At 41.9% G+C, this 17,571-nt stretch overlaps 1 protein-coding gene across 1 annotated transcript in view; it reads left to right on the forward strand.

The window, feature by feature from the left end:
- Positions 1-4,996, forward strand: part of SORCS1 (sortilin related VPS10 domain containing receptor 1) — a 414,532-nt gene extending 409,536 nt beyond the window's left edge. The window contains exons 27-29 of the mRNA XM_036829279.1: positions 1,740-1,845; positions 1,968-2,128; positions 3,635-4,996. Coding sequence (XP_036685174.1) covers positions 1,740-1,845; positions 1,968-2,128; positions 3,635-3,642 — 275 coding nt within the window. The 3' untranslated portion in view covers positions 3,643-4,996. The remainder of the gene's footprint in view (positions 1-1,739; positions 1,846-1,967; positions 2,129-3,634) is intronic.
- Positions 4,997-17,571: the final 12,575 nt, after the last annotated feature.

The raw sequence follows: 17,571 nt of genomic DNA on the forward strand, positions 1-17,571 counted from the left end.
CACCACCCCACCTTCCATTGGTGAAAGTCAATTGCAATAATGTCTATGATAAATGGAAGGTGTTCTTTCCCCCCTGACTTCCTACCAATAGTGGTATGAGTTCTGAAGTATTTCTGGACTCCTTTGCGCTGTGGTTGCCTAAGTAAATGAAAGAGACCTTAATTTTTCGATTTCGAGCTGGAAGCACATTTGCCTTGGGTGTTCCATTCAGTGAACCACTCCTGTCTCCTCACACACTCATACTTCACAGCTTAAGCTCTGCTTGACTCACAGAGGAGAGAGAATCACAGAGGTTGCTTCATTTTAGTGCTTTCTAAAAGCTGATTCTACTAAAATAACTAAGCCCGTTTTTCTGAGAAAAAGGGCTTGACTTGTGTTTTTCACCCAAACTGGTATATGGGATAGGCTTTCCAGTAGTGGTTACTGCGTGGCTGGGATGTAATTCTTCAATAACCAGACAGAGCAGAAGCAGTCTCGGGTCTTGTCTGAAATCATCAACATTACAGTCACCTATCCTTGGATTTTTTACCTGGGTGACCAGAATGTTGCTCTCTTGGCTTTCAACAGAGAGAAGCCACAGAAAATGGTGCGTAAGGGTCACCTGAATTTCTGGGTATCAGGCTTCGCTTAGATTGATGGAAGGTAAAGGTCAGCATCCAGGCTTCTAAGGGGTACGTGTGGCTTGCCTTTTATGCTGGAGCTATGCTATGTTTGCAAAATATCAGTTTTCTATAGGGTAAAAATTAATTGCAAACAAAGACATTAAAGTAGAGCAGGCTTGACCCTGAGATAGAGGAGGAGGGTTTGGAGGCAGAGAGAGATGTTCCAGAGAGAGTGCAGTTCCAGAGCTGCACTCTACAAGCAAAGTTAAGGAGGGAGAATCTTTTATGGATGCCAAGGCATCTGTTTGGCCCAAGAGGAGAACTCACTGCCTCTGAGAGGCTGGCACCCCCTGGCACGAGCTGTCAGGACCTGGGCAAGTTATGGAGACGACGCTGGATTGCACATTCCTCCTCCAGCATCCGAGCAGCTGCCCTTGTAAAATATTCACTTAGCCATCAGTTTCCAAGTGCAGAAAATGTAAGCAACCAGTCCTTCCTCTCATATGGCAACTGCTGGGATAGGAGTTAGAGGGGTTGGATAATTCATAAAAATATTCCTGTTGGTGTTTTTTCTGGTTTTCTGCATTGCTTAGTGGGAAAAGCTTTCATTGAGAGTATAGGAAAATTTAATACTTATATTATTATAAATACTGATTCGAAGTAATAATAGCAGTAGCAATAAAAGCTAAGACTTATACAAAGGTCTTACTATGTGCCTAGCACTGTTACCAGTGCTTTACATACATCAATTCATTTGATCCTCACAAACACCTAATGAGATATGCACTTTTATCCTCATGTCACCCTATCAGTCACATAAAGGTGAAGTAATTTGCCCAGGAGCTCACAGCCAGCACATGATAGAGCAGGCCTTGAATCCAAGCAGTCTGGCTCCAGAGTCTGTGCTTTAAATTTTCCACTGCGCTTCTTGAACAGGCCTGCTGGAGCATTCTGGGGGCTGGGACAGGCTCAGATGCATCTGCATGTCAAGCCGTGTGACATGCGTCTTGTGTGTACGTCCCACGTGGTTTTCCGGGACTCACTGTGCCTCTGTGTGAACAGTGCAAGCCTGTCGCAGAGTCACGCCCGCCCACCTGCCTGCTCGTGACCATGACCGTGCCTTGCTTTCTCCCCTAGCCCCGCTGGTGGACCTCACTCCAAGCCACAGTGGCTCCGCCATGCTCATGCTGCTGTCCGTGGTGTTTGTGGGGCTGGCGGTGTTCGTCATCTACAAGTTCAAAAGGTGCGTGTCCCTCCGTCCATGTCTCCCCCCCCCCCACCTTCTCCCTGACAGGTTCAGAAGCATTTGTCGCAGCGATGTACGTGTCCCGTGCACAGCAGTGATGGTTTCTGTTAATGTTTTAGGAAGATCCCGGGGATTAATGTTTATGCCCAGATGCAGAATGAGAAAGAACGAGAGATGGTCAGTCAAGTCAGTCACCCTGAAAGCAGGCCCCATATCCCTCAGACTGAACTCAGGCGGCCTGGCCAGCTGATAGATGAGAAGGTGGAGTCCCAGCTCATAGGTAAATGATTCCTGGTAGCCCTCAGCTGTTCAGCCTGAGTAGTCAATGGCTGGCTCTCTCTCTAACCCCTTCCTGGCTTGACGTAACCACTTTATCTGCTCTAACATCCCTGAGAGAAACAGCTAAGATGCCTCTTTCCCTGCTTCTTTCCATTAGAGAGAGAAAAAAAAAAAAAAAAAACCTTTCTTGCTCCTATTTTTTCTCTTATGAGTTTATTCCTCTTTTTTTCAAAAACCCTTGCTGAAACATTGGGCTTCAAGTGTTCATGGTGAAAGAGCAAAGTGTTTGTTCTAACAATATACAAGAAGGGCAGGCCTCAGAGGCTGGATCTGCTGGTCTGGAGGGCTGGGCAGGGTTTGAGGGACCCCTGGACAGGGTTTGAGGGTGTATAATGACCAGAGCAAGCTGTGGCAGCATCACCTGGAGACAGCTCTAAGGAGGGCAGACTGCTCAAGAACACGCATAGAAGAAAGACAGACTGATCACCCTGGGATTTTTTAAAATCTAGCAGTAATCAAAAACTGCCCCCCAGGAAACATGGAACCTGAGAATTCAAGAGCCATAAAGTTGGCAGAACTTATCTCAGGAGTGGGGTTTCCTGAGAGAGAGTGCTGGAGGGTTAGACTGTGACAGAGCAGATGGGCAGATTTCTTCCTCCTTTTCACCTGTGCCCTACCAGGAGTCTTAAAAATGGATTTCAGCCTAATTCAATAGGGTTCACTCTCTGTCTGGGGAGGAAGCATGGGAAGCCAACAGCTAGGTATAGAGAGTCTCAGGGTCATTGCTAAGTTCTACTATTTATTGTGGAGGGAATTTCCCAGGAAATTAGATAAACCCCTGGGGCCACCATTGTGATCCATTTCTCTCCTTGTTTCCTCCTGTCTGATGGCCCTAGGACTTGAAGCTGTAAATGTTCCCATCTAGACCCTGCATTGCTGACTGTGATGGATAAATTATTATATAAGCATTCATGCTTCACTCTGATGTGATAATGCCAAATCACCTAGAACGTCCTATGACTGTTAATCTGGTACCTGGGGGAAAAAATGAGTACTTAAAGGGAAACAGAACCCTCTCTTTAAATGAATATGGGGACGTTCTGTGGCTGTATTAAGGGGAAATTTCAATGTGCTGCCTGGCTCATGTCAGAGGTAATAATAACAACGGCCCCCGCATCTGGTGTCCAGTTTTCACAGTGTGCTTCCTTTTATTTGGGGAGACGGTGATAAATGCGTAATTGCCTTGGGTTAAAAAGAAAAAGGCTTTTCTGTCTTCAAGTCCAGAGAAGTGTTCACCCTATTTACTTCTAAAGCTTCTAAGTGCATTTTTGTGGGCCATTTGGTTTTCAGTCCCATTTCCATGGGGTATGAAGCACAGCCGCTGTTTGCTTCATTAAAGTAGCAATCCCTCCTTCGCCAGGAGCAGCTCCCAGCACGTTATACCGTCTCTGACACCTTTCCATTGCCAGTGTCATTAAATGAGTAAGTGTTACACGTTTTCTCTTAGGAGAGTAGCTTTACCCTCCCCTTCCTCCCCTTCTACTCAACCTGGTGACTCATCTCTCCGGTTGCAAAGAGCAAGACACGCCACTCCACCTTCAACGCCAAAGCGGGGATCTGCTGGGGCTCAATTTGCCATTTAAGGAAAACCCCCAAAGGCTACAGGCGACCTGCTGATCAGGAAAGAATTTCGCTCTTGTCAAGTGCATCCTTCTCCATGACCACTAACTTTGTGTTTTTTTTCTTTGTTGTTCTGTTTCCTATTTTGCCAGGAAGTATTTCCATAGTTGCTGAGAATCAAAGCACAAAAGAAATCCCTACCTATGTAAATGTTTGACTGGAGGACGCCAGTAAAAACAAAAACAAACATAAAATAAAAACAATCAAAATCTAAACAAACAAACAAACAAACACTCACTGCATCGGGACTTTTTAATTCTTCAGACACAGACAACAAGGGTTTTTAGCTTTAAGCCTGTGCATGTGGACAGTACCTTGAGAACATGCTTGGAGGGGCAGTGTACAGGTGCTCTATTTTAATGGAAAAAACACTCCCCTTCCCCTTTCTTCTCCTCTCTCTTTTTTCTGATTGGTTGTGTTTGTAGAAAATTCCTAACATATATAGGCCAAGGAAATCTGCATGTATTTTTGGAAATATTCTTGGCTGTAGATTTAACAGCTATTTTAGCACTACAGGCTGATGGGTGGATTAGCCACCCCAGCCGTTTTCACGAGACACAAAGACATGAACAGGAGTTTGAAACCCTGGGCTGTTTCTCTGTTCCACTTTACTTGTTGCCATTTTTCCCTTCTAAGTTATCTTCGGGAGCTCTGCTGGCCGGCAGGGGCCACAGGTTGCCTTCTCCATTCTGTACGGCCACAGGGACAAAGAAGCAAGTTCAAGTTCCATGGATGCAGGCAGAATAGGGAAGGAAGGAAGGCAGTCGGGCAGGAGTGTCAAAAGTGGACCTGTGTTTCCTGTTCCCCCCTCCCCATCACGACAGCTTCCCCCTGTAGCTTTCCCTACTCCTGCCCTGTGTAGAAAACAGAATCCCAGTTCCCCGCATTCTTACCTTCCCATTTGTTTGCTCTCCACGTGTGGTCATGATCTGTCAAGGTCTTTGTGTCTCTCCCTTCCCGTCCCCAAGTTATCCTTCAACTGCTCCTGCCTTTTCTTCCCAAACATGTTGCTAGATTCTGGACATTCATCGTGATGTTCCTTAAATACTGGCCTCGCCTCTGGCAACCCTGCCTCCACCACCCAAAGCTAATGATCTCTCTGTCAACTTTGCCCACACCCATGCATGCAGCCTTCATACACGCTGACCCAGCGGCATCCTGCCCTGCAGGGTTCAGCTTCATGTATTTTTTTTTTGTATCCTCCTGTAGACCTGCCTCTTCCAAATATCCTTGCCTTTCCCCCCTGGAAACATATAATGTGTGTGAAAGAGTTGAGATATGCGAAGCAATTCAAACCTGGCCCAGGTACCTTAGAAAAGAAAGCATACAGATGAATAGTGGTTTTGTCACACCTTAACAAACATCTCCTGCAGTCAGATTCCAGAAGATTCTTGTGAGAAATGTTTTGAACGTGTTACTATGTGGCAGGGCAATTTCCTCCTGTGATGGTTGCTATTACCCAGTATTTCCCCCTCTCACAGTAGAGTGAAAATATTTGTAAAATGAAACCGATGTTAAGCAGAAGAAGAAGCAGGTTAATGGATTTGATGTTTGAGTGTCAAAGAGTCTTGAGAATGTATGGAGGTCTTGTCTTATATTAGGATGGGATTGTGATTATGTAAGATGACCCTAGACTTCTTACATGTGTGCTCTCTGATCTCTGAGCATAGTATCAGCAAAGGAAAATATAATAAGCATAAAGGGGAGGAATTATCAGACTCAAGCAGATTGGCTCAAAGCATGAAGAAATCCCAGTTCTCCCAGGGCCATCATGAAAGAAGGTCCAAAGAAAGAGGGAAACAAAAGTATGTGCAGCAGGAGCCCTTGGAGTATTATGGATTGGATAAAGCCCACTCTAAAATGTAGGAGAAAGTGGTTTCAAAAGACCACTCAGAGTGTAGCCTCCTACTTGGCCATGGCCCCAGGCCAGCGTCAGGGTATAACAGGGCCCTGGGGACAGTGGGGGTGCCCTAAAGATCCTGACGACTACTGCCCTGTGTAGCTCAAGTAGGGGAAGAGTAGCAACACTTCAGTCAGAAGTTAATCAAGCAGAAGATTTTATGGTTGAAGACGCTCCGTTATGAATCTGGGAAATGGATTATGCCTAAGGCAGCCGTCTATTTGTGGAACTCAAATGATCCCCCACCTGCCAGGCTTCCTAGCCCATAGGAAACATCCTCATTGAATCTCTTCAGTTGGAGCCTCCCAAATTTAATCTGGAAAACAGAGTGTTTGGAAACCAAAAGAGGCTCATTCACAACAGTACAGGGAGTCCTCAGAGTTGCCGTTCAATTAATTTTCATTGTTAAACTATGAAAAAGGGAATAACACTCCATCTAGCACAGTGCCTTGCCTAGAGTAGGTATTAAGAAAGTTATTTGTTGAAAGAATAAATGAATGAATACATGAGAAGACATAGGGAAGAAGGGCTTGTAAGTCCTAACCTAAAATAGAGGTGGACATGAGATGCCTGGAGTTTTGGAAAGTGATCAGAGATGGCCGGCTCTAGATTCAGCATCTCCAGGGTCCTCATGTGCCTCTCCTCAGAGCTCCCTCTAACCTGTAGAAGACTAGTGAGGCAAAGTACTGCTCAGAGGGGCCCTTATTGTTCTTACGATCTAGCTCCATGGCTCTCGAAGCGTGGTACCCAGACCAACAGTATCAGCATCACCTCGGACTTGTTAGAAACACAGATTTTGGGTCCCACCGACCCCAGACCTACTGAATTAGAAACTCCAGGGTTGCAGCCCAGCAATCTGTTTTTACAAGCTCTTCAGGTGATTGTGAAATACACTAAAGTTTGAGAACCACTGTACTAGGCCATGCCAGCTCAATCCCGAAGAGAAGGTAGTAATGAGAAGCTGCCAATGGGGGGGGACCCAAGTGCCTACCTACTCAACAGCAGCAGGTGCAGACACAATGAGGAGTTTGGTAGGCGTGAGGCCAGAGGAATGGGTGGGGAGGGATGGATGTGGAAGGTAAGATTCAGGGCAAGCTACAAATCTGATATTGCAATGTTTTCCAAAATCCCGGAAGGCAAACTGTGCGTGCTCTACCCTGAACTACCCAACCAACATTTTCTCCTTTGCCTTATTTTTAATTGGATTCACTGTCCAAAATGCACAGGTTTGCTTTGCTTTTTTTCAGAAGTTCCAAACAGCAACTTTGAGAGGAATGGGGTGCTTGGCAGCTGTTCTGTGTTTTCCAGGATTCCAACTGAGCATTGAAATTCCCTCATTTGCCAACTTATTTTTATAGGAAGTAAAAAAAAAAAAAAAAAAAAAAGAAAGTTTTCTTATAGTATTGGAACTACTTCTAATTTTAAAATGACTTTTTTGATGTATTTTTTGTTATATACTATGTAGTGTAATGTATAATTGCTCTTGTTTATTCCTTTTACAGTCATATTTATTAAACAGATAATGTCTCTGAAGTCTATGCCTCAAGGTGTTTATTTTATTCCAAACTTCGGTGTTCAGTCCAGATATAGAAGCGATGCATCTATAGGGTTCATAAAGACTAATTTCATGAGAATTTAGTAAACACTACAGGTTTGAGGGGTTTGGTTTTTGGGGGGTTTTGGGTTTTTTGTTATCAACGTAGGATATATATTCTACTACCTGAATTCTAACCTGCATTTCAGGTGACTGTATAATATCTGTTGCTTTACTGTTACTTTATTCTATAATATTTAAAAAATCACTCCAAGCTGGTTACACTGGAATGAGTAACATTCTCACTATTGTTCATTCAAAATGAGAAATTATTGATATGGAACAAACCCATTCAAATTTGTTCAGAAGCTTGTAGTTACTGAAGGACCAAACCTGCATGTAATGAACTGAAACTTGGGGAGAGAGAAGAGCTCAAATGCTAGAGTAATAATGGCTTTGATACTGGAATCAGGACAGTGGAGTTCTCCTTCCAGCTCTACCAGCTGTGTGACCTTGAGCAAGGCTTTAGTGTCCTCATGCATATGATTTGAAGGAAAAAGACCCCTTCCAGCTCTGGTATTCTGAGTGGGTGAGTCATTCCCAAGAGTCCCAAATAGTTGATTTAAACTTGGTGGAAAGTAAAGAGGTGGACTGGATCCAAATCCTTTTGGCCTCGTGGTATCTTTTCTTGGTCAACATTTTGTCCTTGTATTTGGTTGAAACATTTGTGCAGGCACAAAACCCTCCTTAGCCTTTTCAAAGACCTGCCAGGCTTGGAATGGCATTGCCTCATTAGGACGGTCTCAGCACGCATGGGAATTTCTGTTGTTTTCTAGGTGGCCTTTCACCTTTCCTTTCCCACAAACTAAGTCTTCCTTCCAACCCATCATTATTTTCCAGGCCAGAGCCTATACTGCTTTTCTCCATCTAGAGCAGCTTATCTCCTGTGTCACTGAGGGTACAGGCAGTCAAACAAAAGTCATTCCTAGGGATTTCAGACAGAGGGGATTTAATTCAGGCAATTTGTTGCTTGAGTAACTGAAGAGCCAAGATGCCAAACAAGGGAAGGTGAAGTGACTCCAAGATGAGCATCAACAGGAAGGCTCTATCCCTAGAGCCCAGGACCCAGGACCACCAGATGGAAGCTGAAGTCAGGGAGGATGTGTCTGGCAGAAGCTGGAGCCACAGAGGAGACATGGCCATTGCCAGCACTGCTGCCCAAGCAGAGAAGAGGGAGAGGGGAGCTTGCTCCAGGCCTCCCATCTCCAGCCAATGTTTCCCAGCCCAAGCCAGTGGGCAGTGGAGCCTGGGAAATGTAGTTTTCTGAATTACTAAGTAGAACAAGGAGGAGTGGGAAGTGGACTTGAGGACACAGATGGGTGATTGGCACAGCACCTCTCTCAAGTTCTGCCCACGTCAAGTCCAACAAATCTCCTTCAACCCAAAGGCACTTATTAAATAGTCAGTGCTCCTTTCTCGGTGCCATTCTTTCACGTATTCCCCTTTAAACAACGCATATTTAAAATGTGGCATTAAATGTAGAATAGATATCTAGTAGGAAGCAGCTGCATAGCACAGGGAGATCAGCTTGGTGTTTTGTGTCCACCTAGAGGGATGGGGTAGGGAGGGTGGGAGGGAGACGCAAGAGGGAGGAGATATGGGGATATACGTATATGTATAGCTGATTCACTTTGTTATACAGCAGAAACACACCATTGTAAAGCAATTATACTCCAATAAAGATGTTAAAAAATAAATAAAATGTGGCATTATGTCTATGTATGTCCTTTTACACCTTTCTCACCAAATTCTATGCTCTTCTATTTTTCATTTCACTCCTTCAGCCTCCAGCTGACAGCACTGGACATCACCATTAGGGGGCACTAGATAAATGTTTGCTGAAACTGAACCCTTTTCAGTTTAGTGTGATTTTCAGTTTAGTGTGGTGAGCAAGTCCACTTCATTTAGCAAAGACCTCTGAGGTGCCCTCTTGGTCCGACTCCCCTTACCTAGCTAGCACCTCTAATTACATGTTCAATTGGTCGTTTGTCAAGAATCAGCATGTCCTTGCCCTTCCACTCTGTTGCCACTCAAGCTGCTGTATTCAGGGAGCTATTCTTAGATACTAATTTAAGTGAAATAATTGCAGTTTAGAAAAAAAATAGAACTGGCTAGAAAGCATGAAAAACAAAGGCCTAAGTTTGGTTTCTGAATCATTATGTAATTTGTTTTCCTATTTCTTAGGGGTTAAAAGTATTTTGAAAATGCATGTTAGGCTCACGCTTTCATAATGGGGGAATCCCAAATTAATTCCAGATGGACATATATAAAGAAATAACTGTTATAGTTTCCATGTTAAATACATGAGAAGGGATCTTTGGTTTATAAAATACAAATAATTATTAATCCATATGTGGTGCAAACATTTTAGGTGATGATAATACAACTGTGAACAAGGCTGATATCTGCCTTCATGGGCATATATTCTAATAGGGACAAATAATAAAATTTAAGGTAACATATACAATGCTATCCTACATATAAGATAATTTTAGGATATTTATAGGTTAAAAAAAAAAAAAAGCTATAACAGGGAGCAGAGTAACTGGGGATGGGAGAGGGGAGAGTTAGTCCCTGGCTTCTCTGAGATCTGAAAATGTTACCGAACCAAACTTGGGTCCACTTGCCCACGTGCAGTAAAGCTAATCTACTGACACCAGGTTGTGAAGGAAAGTGCAGTGTTTATTGCAGGCCTCTAAGCGAGGAGTCCAGGCAGCTAGTGCCTAAAAGGCCTGAACTCCCTGAAGGCTTTCAGGGAAATGTTTTTAAAAACAAGGTGAGGGAGGGCGGTTGTGGGGTATGTGATCAGCTCGTGGACATTCTTCTGATTGGTTGGTGGTGAGGTAATCGGGAGTCAACATCATCAACTTTCTGGTTGATGGGTCTGGGGTCTACGTGCCTGTGGGCAGCATACAGTTAAATTTTTCCACCTGGTGGACGTTTCAGTATCTGCAAAACAGCTCAAAGGTCGTGGATCAGAATATCTATAGCCCTTGAGAAGGCACTAAAAGTCCTTGACTTTGTTTAATGGCTAAACGGTTATTATTTTGTCTTGCTTCACAGTTTCCCTTTCTTTCTGCATTTTCTCACGTCTCTGATTAAACGTATTCTTTGACTAAAGTTTTTCTTTGACAAAAGACAGGTAGAAGACATGGGAGGAGGGGGTCTATTCTGGGAAGGCCCTATAGGGTCCTGCTGGGTTGCAAAAGCTGAAAAGGAACCAGCCATTCAGAGACATATACACTGTTCAGTGGTTAAGAAATACACAAATAAAACACTTATCTTGAAAAGGACCTGACATTTGCTTGAGAAAGTGAGCCCTGACTACTTACAGCTTGTGGTTATTTTAAAGGGGTAGAAGAAGTGATCTGAAATCTGGCAGAAGGTTGTGCTACTAAATGGATGGTGTGGCTCTTAACACAGAGATAAATGGAGATCACTGGTGGATGTATGCGGTGTGTGTGTGTGTGTGTGCACGTGCGAGTGTGTGTGCTGTGTATTTTTACACAGCTGAATTCAGTTGGGTATAGTTTTCCGTGTTCACCTAATGTTTCTCATTGGCAAAATCACACATAAGCAAACAAGAGATTTGCATTATCCTGAAATCTTTTTCTAATATATCAATCACGTTAGAAAAAATATTTACATCTTCAAAAAAAGTTTTATAGCAGAACTGACAATGATTCGAATGTTAGTTTAAAAGTAGTTTGGATGTACTGGTAGAAGAAAGAAGTCTCACTTGATAGCAGAGAAAAAAGATAAGAAGATAGTACCAATGCTCCTCTTCCTCACCATCATCATTAGCCTGAGGACTTCTGCAGTGGAGACTGGCAGCCGCCTCACCCTACAAACCTTAGAGCATCATTCAATTTCCACCAACCACACAAATGATGTTTAGAAATACGACTTTGGCCTGAAGAATGTTCAACTGTGGTCAAAACTCTTTGTTAAAGAAGATGATAGTATGAAAAGGTATGAAAGGTATTTATAAGGTATTCCATGAAAAGTGAACGAGTAAGGAAAGCTTTAAAATATTTAAAATAAGCTTAAGTTATCTAGATAATGAAGCCGCTCTATGAACAACACTAAGATATTTAAATAGATGCATGTATAGATATCTTGATAAAAGCTTCTTGCCAATGTAAACATTGGAAAGAATTCAGTAAACAGTATTTATAAATTAGTTAACAATAAATCATAATATATATCTATATGATAAAGTAGAATGCTTCCAGTAAAACTATTTTTCTAAGGAATATTTAATGGCCTGAGAAAGGTCTCATGTGATGCTAAGAGAAAGCAGAATTTAAGATTTCATATAGTATGAAAATAATTCATACAGAAAATAAATGGGGACAGACTGAGAGATTAAAATATAGTAACACTGGTTATTTCTAGCTTGTAAAATGCCAAGTTTTTAAAAATTCTCATATCTTTGGATATTTTCTATATTTTTTCTAAAATGAACATATATTATTTATATGGTCAGAAAAAAATGCTATTTTAAATAAAACAAGAAATATGTTATGGAGTAAATCTAAAATATATTTGTTTATTATGCTAATTATATAATTACTATGAATAGTTCTATGTTTAATATAATATGTAAAGTTTATAGAAGAGTTCAAAATTGTTGATGGTATATACTTAAATATCTTTAGTAAATTAAAGATAGCTTCCTTAGAGCAAGACAATTTTCATCTCATTTTTATCAATTTATATTCATATTGAGATGAAAATATTTTGCTATTATGGTACCTGCAATTTAATTCACGAAATTTCAAATGTTTAAAATTTTTAAACTGTATAACTTTGCTGTGTTTATATGTATTGTACAAGTATATACACACACACATACACATGAACATGATTAATAAAATTTTACAGTATAAATATAATATAAATATGTACATTATTCAGATGTGTGCACATGCAAATAGAAATAATTAACAAGGGAAATAATTAAGGATGAGATTTTTGCCATGGAAATAACCTGAAAATACTCTCAGGAAATCTAGAAAGGAAGGTAACTATTGAATCTTTTTTTTTTTTTTAATATGGCAGAGAAACAATCAGAACGTTATTTGGTCTACCTACTATAGCATTCCCAATTGCTAGATGTATTTCCAAATGTGTTGTAAGTATTGTTTCTTCTTTTTAGCCTCTTAATTGCACGCAACATGTTACAAGGGAGTTCGGGCTGTGGGATAAGAGGATGGGAAGAGTTTGATACAAGTAGGGGACAATGAGCTACAAAGGGAGAGGAGACACAGGTGGTGATGGATGGTACATTTGCTGTGTTATAAGCAATAAATGATTTAAAACATGTAAATACTTCAAGGTAGTATGTTCATTTAAATCATGCAGGAACCTTGGTCTGGGAAGGTTAAGTCCCATGTCCGAGGTCACATAGCCAGTAGGGTAGTAACGTCAGAATTTCAACCCAGAACTCCTAATGGATATCCCCACTCCTCTTTCCACTCTACCACCCTCCCCTCCAGCCCTCCTCCAGGTAAGCCACAAATAGGAGATGGTTTAAAACAGAAAAATTGCACGTTCCTGCAGTTCCCTACTCCAAATATAGTTGTGGGAAAGAGTTTACACAAGGAAAAGAGTTATCATTCTTTTGAAAGCACACAACAAATCCTGTCTCAGCCCTTACTACTGAGTTACACAAATAGTGTAACCTACTATTTTCACCCTACTTGACGTGGTACATGGGGAAGTTAGGCCACCTAAGCCCTCCCAGAGGAAAGAACTGATATTTGCTACTAACTTCTTTAAACAAGTGGATATAGAGGAAGTGTTTTCCAAATACCAGCATGGAGAAATCTGAAACCCAGCAGCTCATACAGCACCCAGAGGGCTGCATGTAAACTGTAGATACAGACATGGCTCAGTCCATTGGAAATTAGCTTCCTTACTGATTCTCATGCCTCTGAATGCAGTTTCTTCCCAGTGCCCTCATTGCAGGGCAAGATCTTCCATCCCCACTTTGGCCCATGAAGTGAAAAATAATAACACAGAATGAAGCCTTGTGGTTCTGTTATATACAAGCACACTTGACCAAGCGTGTTTTTGTTTTTGTTTGTAACTGATGAGAGTCCACAGTATTATTGCAAATAGGAAAAAACTGGTTGGTTTGGGATGTCCTGCTCAGTCACGATGCATCATGAGACTTAAGTGGGAAGGAAGAAGAAAGCAAGCCTGGAAAGGACTGGTGAGGCAGGACTGACCCAGGTGAGTGGCTGCTTCTTGAATTTAATGTAGTATCTAAAGAGGCATAAAAAATCTAGCTTGTGTTTGGCCCAATCCCATAGGTGAAACATGTAACCTAAAGATTCCAATCAGTGATTATGTCAGAAGTCAGTCTTGTGTCCATAATCCAGGCAGCCCCTGATGTCCTCAATCATCAGTATCAGTCTCTTATGAATAAGACTCTACTGAGGCTCCTGGGGTTGGGAGGTCAGCAAGGACTGACCCTGCAGGACAGGGGATGGCAGAAACAAATCAGGACATCTGGCTTCAATTTAAGTGGATAGTTAGCAGGACAGAGTAGGGGTCTGGAGCCCATGCAAAAAAAACTGAAGAAAAGGCCAAACACCTAGGTCTGAGCCATATGACGGAGAGAAGAGAGTAACTGGGGCTCGGTACAATACTCCCAAGCACATTGGGCCCACAATTAAAAGCATCCCAACTTCTCCCAGACTGAGGAAGTGAGCTGGTGACTCCTAATATACTCTTCAATCCTGGTAGCATTGGTTCTAGGACAATGTGGGTTCCACTTCCCATCCCTCTGGGAATGGGTTATCTGATCATCTCAGAGCTTCTTGGACAGTCTCTTAGAAAGTGACAGGAAGGAAGAGCCAAATGAGAGTTAGTTAGCCCATTAGTTATCAGACTCAAATAGATTTTGTCTGCACTTTCTTTTACCCCACTTTCTCCACACTATTTCTGTTCCTTTGGCATCAGCACTGATATAGGTCCCAGCTCTGTATAGTTTTAGGAGACAACAAATAAAGCCAGTGTACATGTAACCAACTCACCTTGAACTCTTTTGCAGGGAAAACTTTTCAGTGAACAAGCAGGTTTGTGTGCTCTGTATATATGCAGACGCACTCTTTTTGGTATAATGTGTGGTAGGCAGTTTCTGGGAAAAACAAAAGCAATGCCAGATGGTTTATTAGTTTATTAGGTATATTACAGTGGTCCACTCTGCTTGATTTTATAGGCATTACAAATGGGACTGCCATCCATCCTCTCGAGGGAAGAAGAGGCAGAAAGTATCTCAGCCTGAGTCCAAATTTTCTGTGCTCAGGGGATATCTCTATTAAGAATCAAATCTGCCAAAACTGCTTTCCTAGAATTATAGACTCAGAATTTTAGAGCTGGGGGTGGTGGGGGTGGTGGGAATAAGAAATCACTCTGAGTATTTCTTAAGTGCTGATTAGGTACTGGGCCTCATGCTAGACTGTTGACTTAGCCCATCACCTCCTTTGACTGAGGTATTTTCTCATGGACACCTAGCAAGTTAGAGCAGAGCAAAGACTTCTGCATCCAGATTAAATCCTCTTTTCTATACCACATTGTTAGCCTCTGTTCTTTTATCTGTGATAACTTCCCTCATCCCCACCCTGAAGAACACAGACAAGACCCTTGAAATGAATAAAAAAGGATGTAGGAGAAGTGAGAAAAATGACTGCCACAAACCCAGGATTTGAGGGTGTAGAATGGCCCTCAATCCATGAAAAATAAAGCATGTGTTTATTCATTTACTCGGTCATTTATTCAACAAACACAATCTGAATAGCTACTAAGTCACAGGACAGTCTCTGAGGTGTGTAACTTTGAAGAAGCAGTCTAGTCATCAACTAGTAATTTTTTTAAAAAAAGAAATTCTAGCCTGTATTTTCATTTTTCAAGGAATATTATTGGGCATGTGAATCGTAACACTAGCAACCCTTTTTACATGTCCCAATTTTTCTTACAGCCACTAGCAACTCTTTTACTTTTTCTTTATTCTCCATTCCTGCAGGTACCCAACACCCAGGGGTGTTTATTATGAAAATCAACTTAGATTGAAGCTTAAATCCAATCTCTGACCGCATCTCCATCCCTTCACTTGATTCTGCCATTCACAATATCTCGTTTAAAAGACAGTTTAGAGAAAAGGAGGAGAACACTTACACCTGAATAAATCTTGTCTGAGAATTATGTGTATTAGTAAGTCACCTAGGAATTCATAGGAGGAAGTAGATTCAATCTAATTCTGCAATAAGTTAACCATGAGAAACAAGAGATAAAGAGAAGTTAAACATTAATATGAAATTTAGGGCCTGAATGCTATTTGAAAAAGAGGGTCTTGGCAAAGATAATGATTTCAGATTTAGATACCTTGCATACAAGAGGCAATAAACACCCACTGAAGGCAGTGGTGAGGGGTACCAGCAGATGATATAAGGAAATTGAAACATTATAAGAAGTAGACAAGAATATAAAATCCCAGACATCCAGTTCTCTTTAGTGCAGGAAAAAAAAATGCTTCATCCATCACTAGGTCTGGAAGGTGTTTCTATGAACAAAAAGGTATGGTAGTAATGGTCATCCTATGTCAGAAGATGTGTTTGAGTTATGTTCAGTCTCTTTTTTGAGGGAAGGGGGTGGCAAATGTAGTATATTTTAGAAAAATTCATTGATAATTATTTTAAAAGAATTTGGCATTTAAAGAGGTATGGTTCTCTTACTTTAAAATGAAAATAAGAAAACCTCACTTATGTGTATTCCTAATGCCCAATGATGCCATGTAAATAAACTAAATGGAGTGTAAACCTTCTATATTTCAATTATTCTAAAGAAACCAGCAAATCTGGAGGTTTATTTATAGATTGTCTTTTTTTTTTTTTAATTTATTTATTTATGGCTGTGTTGGGTCTTCGTTTCTGTGCGAGGGCTTTCTTCTAGTTGTGGCAAACGGGGGCCACTCTTCATCGTGGTGCGCGGGCCTCTCACTATCGCGGCCTCTCTTGTTGCGGAGCACAGGCTCCAGACGCGCAGGCTCAGTAACTGTGGCTCACGGGCCCAGCTGCTCCGTGGCATGTGGGATCTTCCCAGACCAGGGCTCGAACCCGTGTCCCCTGCATTGGCAGGCAGATTCTCAACCACTGCGCCACCAGGGAAGCCCTAGATTGTCTTTTGATAATGACTGATCATCCTTAGTTTTTTTTTTAATTAATTAATTAATTAATTAATTTATGGCTGTGTTGGGTCTTCATTTCTGTGCAAGGGCTTTCTCTAGTTGCGGCAAGCGGGGGCCACTCTTCATCACGGTGCGCGGGCCTCTCACTATCGCGGCCTCTCTTGTTGCCGAGCGCAGGCTCAGTAATTGTGGCTCACGGGCCTAATTGCTCCGCGGCATGTGGGATCCTCCCAGACCAGGGCTCGAACCCGTGTCCCCTGCATTAGCAGGCAGATGCTCAACCACTGCACCACCAGGGAAGCCCCATCCTTAGTTTTTAAGTTCAGGTTTAACCCATTTCTCAGCAGGGTCAGCTACTTAGAAACTGCCCTAGTAATGCTGGTGAATAGGATTACTAAACTGTATTTCTGTTGGTGAACTTGGAGACCCTAATACCAGAGCCTCAATTCACAAGTTACTAGTGGATTTTCCTGTACTTAAGATCAGTGTACTGGTATGAATGTGACTTTTGGAGTTACATCCGGGTCAATGTCCTGGATTTTCCTCTTGCTGATTGTGTGGGCATGGGCAGGTGTTAACCTTTCTTTCCTTGCTTTCCCACTCCTCTATTTTCTTTACCCTTTTTCTCCTTAAATCCAGCTGCATAAAATAAAATATACAGCAACATCACATGGTTAATGTATAGCTTAAAACCATGATCTATGGAAAATACTTAGTGCAGAGTCTGGTGTGTACTAAGAACTCAGTAAATGCTAGCCAGGAATTCTAGCAGCAGTTAGGAATACTAGTACAGTACAATGGTACAAATGTTCCTGTATCTGGTTATTTAAGGTATCAGCTGATAAGCATGGCTTAATTGCAGTATCATCACATATTAGTTAAGGTTCCAGAGAAACAGAACAAATAGGATAGATTCATAGATTTATTTTAAATGACTCGCGGTAGTGGCCGCTGGCAAGTCTGAAATCCGCAGAACAGACCAGCAGGCTGGAAATTCTCATGAGTAGATGTTACAATCTTGATTCATAAGGCAATCTGGAGGCACAATTCCTTCCTCCACTGGGAAGCTCAATC

The sequence above is a fragment of the Balaenoptera musculus genome, chromosome 16 (genome assembly GCF_009873245.2).
Source record: "Balaenoptera musculus isolate JJ_BM4_2016_0621 chromosome 16, mBalMus1.pri.v3, whole genome shotgun sequence".
In the NCBI taxonomy this organism is placed as follows: Eukaryota; Metazoa; Chordata; class Mammalia; order Artiodactyla; family Balaenopteridae; genus Balaenoptera; species Balaenoptera musculus.